Source organism: Protopterus annectens, chromosome 5.part0, assembly GCF_019279795.1.
Source record: "Protopterus annectens isolate FY-2018-M chromosome 5.part0, PAN1.0, whole genome shotgun sequence".
Taxonomy (NCBI): domain Eukaryota; kingdom Metazoa; phylum Chordata; order Ceratodontiformes; family Protopteridae; genus Protopterus; species Protopterus annectens.
This window is the reverse complement of record NC_056735.1, coordinates 488,515,737-488,530,144: the sequence shown is the minus strand read 5'-3', so window position 1 is coordinate 488,530,144 and position 14,408 is coordinate 488,515,737. Positions and strand designations below refer to the sequence as shown.

Sequence of the window (14,408 nt, the reverse complement as noted above, 5' to 3'; positions counted from 1 at the left end):
TAACATGTTACCATATTAACCAGTTCCCTTACTTTGAATAACATGTTGACTTAAAAGTGTTGGAAGCACTATTAGAAAGTATAATGCCTTAAACCACATTTTCCATTTGCAACTGCAAAAAAAGCAATTACATTGAAATGATTAAAATGCAGCATTTGACCATATTGCCATTCATACCTGCTCTTCTCATATGAGAGCTAAAACCCCACACTGCTTTAATATTCTAATTTTAAGTTTGCATAGCCTTGGAGAAAACAGCAAGATTCAGTTTTCCAAATACAATGAGTGATTGCTCTTCATGAACTATGCAACCCTGGAGATAACAGATATTTTAAAAACCTACATTTGCCAAAATATTGACTTAAAATGAGCCTGACAATCATCATGAGGTTAATAAATACCTGATAAGTAAAATTTACATAACTAACTGCCCACTGTTGTAACGATGCATTGTACCTGAGGTCTTCATCATTGTACCCTTTCTGCAATACTTTGTTTCTTTGTTATCCTTGTAATGATCATTTGAATCAAATTCATACATAATTTTAGCTGTTTTAACTCATTCTTTGGTGATTGTGAATGCTACTATATTTATTGCTATTGAAATCAGTTGATGCTAATCTAATTTTTACATCTTTTGACTTCAGTTTTCTTAACTTTTAAGCGTATTATACTGTTTGATTATATAAGATGTATGCCTTATTATAGTCAAGCCCACTTTTGTTGTAAAGAGTTAGTATAAATATATGTAAGATTTAATGCATTTTCAACCATCCTTTCCACATTATATAGGCTGTGCACGTAACGATAGTTTTCATTATTTTGTTAGTTTGGTATTACATGTTTTAAGATCTGTTTGTAGCAATTCTTTTACATAGAGTTCAACTTTTGTATAACAGTGTACATTATTTAATAAAGATTTAGCAATGTCTGCAGTGGAAATACTATTCAGAATATTTGCTATTATAAAAACTTTTGTAAATTGCTCCTGGCATGGATTTTGTTGAATAAAAAAGGGAATGCGTACATTTGAATAAACTTACCACTTTCAGTAGACTCATTAAATCACTTATTCTGGAAAAGCCAGTGTTGGCAGCACTGATGTTACACTTCTGCCCTCTTACTTGTGCATTAATTTGTGCAGTATTATCATCTCATACAGCACCTCTCTACTCACCCTGCAAGATCTCCTCATCATATCTGTTAGTACTACAGTAGGGGTATTGTATGCTTTGTTCTAGGTGCTCTATCAGCCAGAACACAAAATCTATTACAAAGTTTTGTCCTGACATCCCTGTTACATTTCTGTTGGCTTTTATTTAGCTGACATTTGTTAAATGCATTGCACAAACAGAACACAGAGTAACAGTGACTTTAACAAACATTAATTGAATTGCTTCTTTAAAAGAGTAATCCAGAATTGCATTCCCAAGCTATAGCTCAAGTACTGACTAACAGGCTGTAGGAAGCAGGTTATCAGTACGGATCAAAAATAGAAAATATTACAGCATTCACGCAGACTGTACTTTTGATACCATTATATTTTAGCATCAGATGAGATCCATGTATTAAAAGCAGTCTCAAACCAAAGCTAACATTTTACTTGTTTCTTCTTGTGGGCCTGTAATGTGTGTGCCACTTTTAGTCATACACCAGGGTGCAGATTGCAATGTTTGCCTGAGCTGTGATACACACCTTTGCCAATAATAAAATCATACAGAGATACTGCAGTAGAAAACTAATATAGCCTGCAGTTGTAATGTGAGGCAGTAAAGTGATAGCTATAAAATATTCCTGTGAAGGAAGGCAACACATGCCCGTAATAATATTTACATTAGTTGTTAACAGTGTAACATAACAATATAAATGAAGCATTCATTCTTTCATTCTTTTAAACAGATAAATGAATAAAGACTTGACAATTGCCTAGATATTGGCATAAACTTGTCTAAAAAATGCACTTTCTCAACCTCAATGATTACTTTTAGCACAAATAGCAAACTCAATATTTCAAGAATTTTATGCTTTCAGAAGACATAGTTTAGACAAGCAAATATAAATCATTAGGCTAAGCACTTATTACATGCACAATTTCTTAGTTGGTGACTTACTTATAGGCTGAGATTTAAAAACTTTCTCACTAAAGAGATGCTTGAAAAAGGGGTAGATTTAAGCACCCAATGGCAGCTCTCCATGGGCGTGTTTGGAGAGGGGTGACAGGCTAGCTCACTGCAAAGTTTACATCCATGGAAACGCAGAAGGACAAAATGTAGCATATAAGCTGGACAAATGCACTTTACTCTACTAAACTGTGATAGTACAGCATTTTGGTGGGGGTCCATATGAGGGTGTGTACAGAGGAGTTAGAGACAGAACACTTAGCAGCTCCTCTCATATACACACATCCACATCCTGAGTCACCCAGAAAGGGTGGTCTGGATGTTGGCTACCCATGATCAACTCTTCTTTTTCACTAAGGTGAACAAATGGGCAGATCACATCACTGGAGGGCTGATAATTGACAAACAGAGGGAGATAAAAAAAAAATTAAAACAGAAAAACAACAAAAACAATGTACCCTTCTAATATATTTAGATATGCTTTGAAATGAAAAAAAAGGAAAATAAAATAAAAAAGAATGCTATAATTGTCCATTATTATGCTCTATATGGTGAAGTCAAAAATAAAAATCTATACAACAAGTAAAACTATAATTTAAAAAAGCAAGACTTTCACAGAAGAACATAAAGGAAGAACAAATAAGAAGTGCATGAGATGAAGCCATATCTAAGGCACAAGCAAGGTAATAGAATATATGGATTTTTCATAACCTAACATGGAGCATATCACAATAGTCAAATACAAACAGCTCACTCTCTAGGAAAAAATATATCAAGGGAATGAATTGTGCTATGAAGAAAGCTTTGCAAGGGAAAGGAGGGGTGTGGTGGGGGTGGGGGGTGAGTAACAGAGAGAGAGAGAGAGAGGATGAGTAGCACAGAGAAGTTAAGTTTTAGAAAGTGTGATGGGAGGAGGAGCACCGCTGCTAATTTAATTAATTATAGTACAACAAATACATTTTTGGGAGATACTGATTATTTGCATACATTCTTTAAAAAAATGGAGTAACTTTCAACACTGTGTACAAACAGTAAGGTGAAGTTAAAAAAAATGAAATCTTTTTAACCAAAATCATTTGCTGTGCTTTATAAATGTCATCTGTATAGGTTTTGATTATTTCAAAAGCAGTTTATTTTATTCTTGATTTTTTTCGTCTTCGTGGTGCCTCCATTGTTATGATGATTAAAAGTTTTCTTTGTTAAAAATGAAGTGCACTCCTCGGGGATCAGCTTCAGAGTGGCTGATACTTTCTTTGTTGAGTGCTTTACCAAGGCTTTCTGGTCCACAGAGGAAAACTCCTATTCTAGTGCTGCAAATATTAAAAGAAATAGTGTTTTTATTTTGTAGCACATAAAACTTGGTCATGTCTTAATCTACAAAATTACCTTTAATTAATGTTTCCCTGTTGATTTGCTGCACATTGAAGTGCTCTAGCTTAAGGTTATCATCATATATACCACCCCAGCACATTATACAGTTGTATATCACATGCCCTGGTTATAAACAGGATCCATTTTAATAAACATTTATTGTTTTTACAGCAGGAGATTAAATGCAGCTTTATAATAAATGTGACATTTATATCTGACATTTCATGGAAGTGAAAATAATAGGTTTTGCAATATAATCACTTTAGTCTAAAGATTTGTTATACTGTTAAAGGCAACTGCATTGTCTAGACATAAGTTGTGTACAGTGATTATGATCACCACTACCACATAAAAATGAGTACAGTAGCATATTCCACCAATTCAAATATAAATATTCAGAGAGTACAGAAACAGAAGAAATACGATGATCTGTGTTTTGTAAGATGAACTTGCTTTTCTCACATTTCAATCTGCTAATAAGTTTATATATAAAAACCTAACAGCAGGGGCATTAAGGAGTTGCCATCTCCCACTACAAGGGATAACACTAAGAACATTGTTTTATGACAAATCTATGTTATGGAAACATGTACATTTGGGCTATGAAAAACACATATCGATGACACCTGTCATTATTAGATCTGGGACCATGAGCAATTGATGCAGACACCTTTGATTCACCAGTTTTTAAATGATGAATGTCGATCACTAGTCAACTGAAACACATAAAAACACACAAATAAACTTTTCTGCAGGGGGTAAGCTCTCCTGCACCCCCATGTAGGAGTTTCTGCCTCCATCTAACTTATATTTCTTAACTTCATGACTGCACCACAGGGAAGAAAAGGACAAATCTCCAAAAAGTGGGCCTCCAGCTTGCACAACTTTATACATTGTGGTGAAACTCACCACAATATTAAATGTATGAACTAAGGCCACCCATCCACCCATGTTGTGATAACCCATAAGTATGCCTGTCTGAAGTATATTCACACTGCATATCTGTTCTGTCAGCAAATAACAAGAAAGTAGGAGCACATTAAATAATGTAAATAGTTTGGGAATAAAATGAACTTTAAGCAGAGACTGACAACTGCTTTTGATTCTTAATTTCAGTCACAGCAGGGCATGTTGCAGTGACTAGGATGAGAAGTACCTTTTCATACTGATTTATATAATTCCAATCCACTTAGCCTTCAAGGAGCAGTCTACTCTGAGGTCTGAATCTGCCTTAGAAATGTGTTTTCCATTATAAACATTAAAGTAAACATTTTACTTCCTAGTACTCTCATAGATTATGTTTACCTTAAATGATCTATGAGAAGTGATTTCTGTCCCTCATCTTCAGAGTCCAACATGTGCCTGGTCAGACCATGAGGAAATTGATGAAATTGTAATAACACCTAGACTTTAAAAATAAATAGGCATATTTTGGAGGATTCTGAAACTTAAGTGGTTTAATGTATTTCTGAATGCAGCTAGATGAGGACTTCCAACATATCCAGCCCAAAGACTCTAGTCACTTTTGGTAATGCTGTCCAGTCTGAATAAAGAATACATTTGTATATGCATGTCTAGAAATCAGGATTGCTAAGTATCTGTGGAAGTTTTGGAGCACAAAGTTGATGCTACGCATAACTGCAAGTACTGACATTTGTGGCAAACTGTGGCTTAAGCTCTGTAAAACTGTGATGATCTCTTAATATCTGGGTTTAGGTGATACAGGGCCATGATTTAAAATATGTAGGAATAAAATTATTAAAAGGGATTCTTTATAATATAAATTATTCCAAAATTTTGTAAGAAAATACCTGTTGAAATAAAGTACGCTACTTCATTATTAGCATTTAGGGAAAATTGAATAATTACATGGGAAATAATAAGAATATCCCTCAAGTGAGTGAGTCTGTAATAAAAATGGTCTAACTGACCAATTGCAGCATATACTAAACAATGAACTATGAACCACTAAAAACCCAACTAAATAAAAAACAAAACAAACAATACAAAAAAACAGAAGTGTAATATGTAGAAGGGAGACCCTGCACTCCTCCTCACATGGGATACTGCATCCCCATCACCACTGCTACTTAAATATACAAACTTTGAGATCAGACTACAATGGGGAACTGAAGTATATCCTATAATCCACTAGTAGTTGCTGTATCCGTTATATCCCTTACATATATATATATATATTTTTTTTTCCTCCAATCTTTTATATTCAGTGAAATTGGTACTGCAAGGTGCCATTATGTTGTTTCTGTAAAGCTGTATAAAAAGATACAAAGAAATTGCTGATCTCTTGTTTTTTGTGCAGTAATGCATAGTTGCAGTCATTATTACTCTTATATACTCATTATCAACCTTATGTCAGGCAGCAGTTCTTTATATTCATTAAGTGACATATGAGAAATCATACTAATTTGTGAAATAAAACAGATATTTTATATAATCATAGAATAAAGATACGCTTGCACTTTTTCCTGTTCTGCATCAGATTTACCTGATTGAGGTTGCATTCATTTATTGATGCAGGTAAAGCTTTTAATGGCTGTATCACACCTACTAATCTCCAATGGAACTATCAGCTTGGAGCTGCTGTTTGCTACCAGCCATACTATTGCAACAAGTAGGAAACATTAAATGAAAAGTATACCTTGGATGGTTACTTGCTATAGCTTTGAATTCATTTTCCCACTTGGGTCTGCCAAAGTGTGTCTTCTGCTTCAGTCCCGTTATCACGTCAGCATTTCCTGTGTTGTGCAGGTGAATGTGAGCTGCCTAAGGATCAAGAGATACTGTGCTAAGTAATGTTATTTTTAGAGACTATATTAGTGTTTGTTCATTCACTCATTAATTCTTTCCATTCATTAAGTCATTCCTCGCTCATCTTTGTTTTATAATGAAATGACTTGACAATTTATTTTCAAGTTTCTTGTGCAAAAAAGGTGCAATAAATAACCAGCATGAACTGCACACTCTAAATTACAAATAATAGTAAGAAACTGATTCAAGTTTATTAAGAAATAGGCCAGCAGTCATGAGACCAAAACTAAGAGCATGAAATTTGTATTTGCTTTAAAATTGTTGTTGGTCAGAGTTAAGTAAAATGATAATACTTATTTCTCTAAACAAAGCAAATGTTCTCCATTCTTTGCCTTTTCAAAACATTGACATAGGAAAATGTAAAATGATGAGATTATGAAAGAAAATCACCCATGTGTAAAAAAAACATTAAAAAAATGTTTTTTGCCCCATCCATACCCCCCCCCCACACACACACACTGATAGAAAGCAGCACAAATGGAATTCAGGTTTCTATATGTTCATAGGTTAATAGTTAGGAAAGGATGACATGGAAAGAGTTCAGAAAATTCATTAGCTAGGAACCAAAGTTAAAAGCTAGACCAAGGAATATTTAAAGCAGATACAGAGCAGTGATAGGTACTGCAGCTGGGATGAATTACAGAACACTGAATATATTTTTAATTTTCAACTAGTGAACTGAAAAAGCTATTAAGCATTCTGCAAGTAAAGACAGCCTAAATTATGCTGTGCAGACACTCCTCAGTTTTAAAGCCCACAGTGCAGTTAGATAATTTCAATGAGTTTCTGGAAAACAATAGGCAAGAAAGAAGTAAAACAAATGCAAAATAGATGCTCAGCATTCAAAATCATATTCTCTATGGCTAGACTATTCAGAAACATCTGTATAGAGCAATATAAATAGATTCTACCTGTGCAGATTACCAGAATTTTCTGGATTAGGAAGGCATATTTGTAAACTTGGGTCAGTTTTTTAAGGAAAGTACAGGAAACACTGAAACATGAGTATATCTAGCAGACCTGATATGGATGAAGAAGCAGTCCATTGTGTTACTTCCCTAACTCGTCTTCATAAATGATACATGAAATGCACTCGGATTCACGTTTTTACAGCTTTTTTAACTGATTTTTCAGTTGAGAACATGCTAAATATGAGAAATCAAAAATCACAAAATAATATTCATAATTTAAAATAGCACCATTCAAATGTCATGATTTAAAAAATAGTGTTTTGCTTTAATCAATAAAACTATAAACCCCCTAGCATTCACTAAATAATTATATATGTTATTTAAAAGGCATGTTGAGTTAATTGTGACTAATATATAACATTTTAAGCAAATAGAGCATTATATTTGGCTCAGCTGTTTAAGCAGTATATCACAAATATAAATTTGTGAATTCATGAAATACCTTTGTTATATTTCTCCAAATGTAAAGCAAATTTAAGCCAAACTGTATAGTTCATAGTAGGATGTTTAGCATCCATATGAAAAGTGCAGTTGACTTTCAAAGGCATCCAGAAAAAATCATTGTAGTATCTTTAATTATATTCTAACATATATGCATTTGTAGAATGTCTGGTTTTATGACTAATATTGAGTGTTCAACAAATGCTCTAGTCCCAAGTGTTCAAAGACTACCGTCTTGAAGCCAGGGAGTTGATTGTTTTGTATCTCAGATAGACTGCCACTAGCCTTGTGCTCTTACCCAAACTCATTATTCGACTTGTAGCAAGTTAGCTGCATTAGCTGTAGTGAGGGAAGGGGATAGGAGGCAATGGTCATGAAGGGGATTTTAGGTTCAGGGAGGGGGGTAGGATTAATGAGCAGCAAGGTTGATTTTTAGGTTTAGGGAGTGGGAAGCGAGTTGTAGGGTCATGGATCGAGAAGGGTGTTAGGATTCTGGTAGAACTATACAGTTTTACAGGATAGGCTAAGTAGTTACAGGGGATTGAGTTAGTGTGAGTTACAGCACTTACCTTTTCGAGTAAGTAGCAGCGAGCAAGTGAGTCGAGTGCAAATAGCACTGAGTCACTTGTAGTAGATCCTTAATAAACACATAAAGTACATTAGATTACAGTTGTTAAATGCTCATGCAATATGTGACATGGATATATTATATTGCACGAATGATAAAGAACATTTTGGAGAAAATACTGACTTTAACAGAAAATGTATCCCAACACAGTATCCTGCCAGATAATTTAAGATTTTTGGATTGCATTGGAAGTATGAATTCAAAGTTTTTCTGTATATTTTGTTGCAGTAATAACAGTCTGCACAAGAATGACACATAATGTATATTATTTTTCTTATAGTCACATAAAATGATCATGTCATCTGAGACTACAAAGTACATTATTTTTCTGATAGCCACATAAAAAAGAATATATCATCTGAGACTGATATTTGGCCAGTTTTCATTATATCAGAGAGGTCCCAGTGTATGCCTTTGCTCATACGACTTTTGAAAATACTGTTAAGGTAATATTCCATTTACTGGAAGGGGAATGTGATGGTTTAATAGTTAGTATCTGACTTTCACAGCTCCGGGATCCACAGTACAATCATGACTTGTACCAAACGATACAGTACCAAATATAATTTGCAAGGCAGCAGGAATTCCATTAGAACAACTTTAGAACAAGCAACACAACTTTTAAGAACTTTTCAAATGTAATGTTGTTGTGTCTTTCGGCTTATCCCGGTTAGGGGTCACCACAGCGGAACTCTGGTCCGCTAATGTTTGGTAGTGGATTTTTATGTGCCGAGTTACCAGCCCTGATGCACAACCTTCAACGAAGGCACACCCATTCACGCAGCCTCCACACAGAAGACGCTCTAGCTGAGAATTGAACGGGACAACGTCTTGCTGTGAGGCGACAACGCTACCGCAGCACCCTCTACCACGGGATAACTATTCAAATGTAATGAAATATACAAATATAATCAATTAAATAACAAAACTCAACCCTTCCATTAATCAAATAATGAATTAATCCACTAACTATTCACAATAAAGCTATCCAGGTTACTTCTTCATTTAGTCCTTTTGTATCACCTGTAGGAAACTTTAATACATACATTGAAACAGATTGTCTAATTGTTCCAGTTTTCCAAAAGAAAGCAAGAACAACAATGTGAACATTCTCATTGCAAAAAATATAATAATAGAAACATCCTCTTAGTGTAAAGACCAAATATGTCATGCTATGTTATTATCCAAATTCCATTCCATATTGTTCTAAACCTTTTACCAATGTAAATAAACTGACAGTCAAGAAACACCATCCAATCATCACTCACAGCTATAGAACATTAAAAATCAAAAGAAAAACGAGTTGAATGGTAGGAGAAAGCTGAAATAAGCAAATACGAATAACGTAATGCTAAAGCAACTAAAAACTTTAATATGGTAAGCGCTTTCAGTGGTAAAAATATTCCACCTTCTTCAGACCCAGAACAACATAAAACTGATGCTTATATAGCTTGTAGTTAATTATCAATTAGTCATTCAATCAACCAATAAAAATAAAACCAGATAAAAGTACAATATTTAAACAGTATGAAACCTGCTCTAAAATGTTACAATGTTAAGTACATAATACTCAATTTATAAATAACATTAAATATATATGTATAACATGTGTAAATGTTATACTAAAAAATCACATTTTAAAAAGCTATTAAGGCAAAACTGAAAATGTATAATATGTCATAATGACATAAATTTACTGTAAGAACTGAGATATTTAGCTAAATATAGACACATAAAAAATATATATAGTAATATGTAAAAAATAAATAATTAATTGCATGCTGGTTAAAGACTAAAATCTGATCATAATAATACTGAATATATGACCAAAAACAAAGTTCATATTTTTATATATATAAAACTGTGTAAATGTTACTATGTTTCAAACTTAATCAACAAAAAGGTACAGTATCAAATTCAAAATCTTTTATGCAAAATTAATATGTTATCTATTTAAAGCTTTTAATTTTAACATGCTTTTAATAGACACAAATTCATTTAAACCAGGGAAAATGTATGCAGCCATTTTGATTTGCCAATACAACTCATTTTATTCTAATAAAAGTTGCCAAGGCCCCTCTCGGGTCTAAAAGTGTTTGGTGTACAACCAAAAATAAAAACTCATGTGTTGGAAATTGTAAAATATGCCGAGCAAGAGCATTGTTAACATCACCTTTACTAACAGCATAACAATGCTCGTATATTCTTTGTTTTAGTTTCCGCTCGGTCTTACCTATATAAAATGAGGGACAAACCTGACAGCAAGCTGCATATACTACAGCTTTGGACTCACAATTAAAGGGGCCATTTATTGTGTAGTGTTTGTTATTAATATTGATGTCAGTAATCACTTGAATGTGTTTACACTGTGTGCAATGCCCACATTTATGCATACCTTTATGTACCCACTTGTTCGTACCTAGATGCTCATTCTTATGCCTTTCCAACAGATTTTTATGGTTAAAACCCCTTCTAAAAGTGAAGCGGGGTCTGATACCTAGCTTAGTACAAGTGGACGGTTCTTCCAAAATTAATGCCCAATTTTTTATAAAAATCTCTTTGACTCTTGCCGTGTCAGCTGAAAAAGTAGATAGGAAACTGAGATGTAATAACGTGACACTGTCATCATTTTGTCATGCTGTCGTGTAATTAGATTAGTATTGGTAGTAATACCATCCTTATGTGCTCTACTAGTTAAAATAGGTTTAAACCAACCTGTGGATCTCTTATCTTTAACTTCTGTAAGTGTTTCTAAAAATAATTTGATAGGATACCCCCTACTTGTGAACATGGACTTCATCTTGTTACATTCTAAGTCAAAGTCAACATCTTCAGTAACCATCCGTGCAGCTCTCACCAACTGGCCTTTAACAGCTGCCCTTTTCTGGTGATATGGATGTTCACTAGTATAGTGCAGGAAGGCATTGGAGTAGGTAGGTTTCCTATAAATGGTAGCTTTATACTGCTTGTTATACCTGTCATTAATCAGTTGTACATCAAGATATGTTATGCTATCTACCCCTACTTGATAAGTGAATTCAAGAAAATTGGTTTTGTTGGTAATATGTTGTATGAATCCTTCGATCAGTTTGATGTCACCTTGCCATACCAGACACATGTCGTCTTGGTATCTGGTGTACCATAGTACATTTTCCTGAAAAACACTATCAGGAAACAAAAAAGTATGTTCCCAATATGCCATGACACTGTTGGCGAAACTGGCACCACATGGGGACCCCATGGCTACCCCTTTGTTTTGTAAAAATATATTCTTGTCAAACGTAATATAGTTATTAGAAAGAATCAGATCCAAAAGTGTTTCAACCAGACATATTTTATCATGCTCTACATTCTTGGACAACATAAATTCTCTCACCCATTCTATACCCAATTGGTGAGGGATGACTGTGTATAGATCTTTTACATCGATCGTAACAAAAATGTTGTTGTCCTTATACTCCAAGTTGTTAATATTATCCAGGAAACTCCATGAATCACGAAATATTTGTAACTCCTGGTTAATAAGTGGTTTAAGAATACTATCTACCAATTTAGCACAAGCAAAAGTAATCGAACCCCTACCATCAACAATGGGTCTAAAAGGGGGGTTCCTGATATCCTTGTGTAGTTTTGGAGTCCCAAAAATACTAGGAATTCTAGGTGCTGCCATAGAAAGATACTGAAAGGTGTCTATATCAACAGACCCTTCCATTTACACAGTTTTATATATATAAAAATATGGACTTTGTTTTTGGTCATATATTCAGTATTATTATGATCAGATTTTAGTCTTTAACCAGCATGCAATTAATTATTTATTTTTTACATATTACTATATATATTTTTATGTGTCTATATTTAACTAAATATCTTAGTTCTTACAGTAAATTTATGTCATTATTACATATTATACATTTTCAGTTTTGCCCTAGTAGCTTTTTAAAATGTGATTTTTTAGTATAACATTTACACATGTTATACATATATAGTTAATGTTATTTATAAATTGAGTATTATGTACTTAACATTGTAACATTTTAGAGCAGGTTTCATACTGTTTAAATATTGTACTTTTATCTGGTTTTATTTTTATTGGTTGATTGAACGACTAATTGATAATTAACTACAAGCTATATAAGCATCAGTTTTATGTTGTTCTGGGTCTGAAGAAGGTGGAATATTTTTGGAGCTGATTCTTTCTAATAACTATATTATGTTTGACAAGAATATATTTTTCCAAAACAAAGGGGTAGCCATGGGGTCCCCATGTGGTGCCAGTTTCGCCAACAGTGTCATGGCATATTGGGAACATACTTTTTTGTTTCCTGATAGCGTTTTTCAGGAAAATGTACTATGGTACACCAGATACCAAGACGACATGTGTCTGGTATGGCCAGGTGACATCAAACTGATCGAATGATTCATACAACATATTACCAACAAAACCAATTTTCTTGAATTCACTTATCAAGTAGGGGTAGATAGCATAACATATCTTGATGTACAACTGATTAATGACAGGTATAACAAGCAGTATAAAGCTACCATTTATAGGAAACCTACCTACTCCAATGCCTTCCTGCACTATACTAGTGAACATCCATATTACCAGAAAAGGGCAGTTGTTAAAGGCCAGTTGGTGAGAGCTGCACGGATGGTTACTGAAGATGTTGACTTTGACTTAGAATGTAACAAGATGAAGTCCATGTTCACAAGTAGGGGGTATCCTATCAAATTATTTTTAGAAACACTTACAGAAGTTAAAGATAAGAGATCCACAGGTTGGTTTAAACCTATTTTAACTAGTAGAGCATATAAGGATGGTATTACTACCAATACTAATCTAATTACACGACAGCATGACAAAAACGATGACAGTGTCATGTTATTACATCTCAGTTTCCTATCTACTTTTTCAGCTGACATGGCAAAAGTCAAAGAGATTTTTATAAAAAATTGGGCATTAATTTTGGAAGAACCGTCCACTTGTACTAAGCTAGGTATCAGACCCGCTTCACTTTTAGAAGTGGTTTTAACCTTAAAAATCTGTTGGAAAGGCATAAGAATGAGCATCTAGGTACGAACAAGCGGGTACATAAAGGTATGCATAAATGTGGGCATTGCACACAGTGTAAACACATACAAGTGACTACTGACATCAATATTAATAACAAACACTACACAATAAATGGCTCCTTTAATTGTGAGTCCAAAGCTGTAGTATATGCAGCTTGCTGTCAGGTTTGTCCCTCATTTTATATAGGTAAGACCGAGCAGAAACTAAAACAAAGAATATATGAGCATTGTTATGCTGTTAGTAAAGGTGATGTTAACAATGCTCTTGCTCGGCATATTTTACAATTTCCAACACATGAGTTTTATTTTTGGTTGTACACCAAACACTTTTAGAGCCGAGAGGGGGGCCTTGGCAACTTTTATTAGAACAAAATGAGTTGTATTGGCAAATCAAAACGGCTGCATACATTTTCCCTGGTTTAAATAAATTTGTGTCTATTAAAAGCGTGTTAAAATTAAAAGCTTTAAATAGATAACATATTAATTTTGCATAAAAGATTTCGAATTTGATACTGTACCTTTTTGTTGATTAAGTTTGAAACACAGTAACATTTACACAGTTTTATATATATAAAAATATGGACTTTGTTTTTGGTCATATATTCAGTATTATTATGATCAGATTTTAGTCTTTAACCAGCATGCAATTAATTATTTATTTTTTTACATATTACTATATATTTTTTTATGTGTCTATATTTAGCTAAATATCTTAGTTCTTACAGTAAATTTATGTCATTATCACATATTATACATTTTCAGTTTTGCCCTAGTAGCTTTTTAAAATGTGATTTTTTACTATAACATTTACACATGTTATACATATATATTTAATGTTATTTATAAATTGAGTATTATGTACTTAACATTGTAACATTTTAGAGCAGGTTTCATACTGTTTAAATATTGTACTTTTATCTGGTTTTATTTTTATTGGTTGATTGAATGACTAATTGATAATTAACTACAAGC

General features: G+C 33.5%; 1 protein-coding gene across 1 annotated transcript in view; it reads right to left on the bottom strand.

The window, feature by feature from the left end:
* Positions 1–1,291: 1,291 nt before the first annotated feature.
* Positions 1,292–14,408, bottom strand: part of LOC122802686 (cytochrome b-245 heavy chain) — a 430,240-nt gene continuing 417,123 nt past the window's right edge. Inside the window, exons 12-13 of the mRNA XM_044072409.1 lie at positions 6,151–6,275; positions 1,292–3,430 (exon numbers count right to left, since the gene is read on the bottom strand). Of these exons, the coding sequence (XP_043928344.1) occupies positions 3,304–3,430; positions 6,151–6,275 (252 nt within the window). The 3' untranslated portion in view covers positions 1,292–3,303. The remainder of the gene's footprint in view (positions 3,431–6,150; positions 6,276–14,408) is intronic.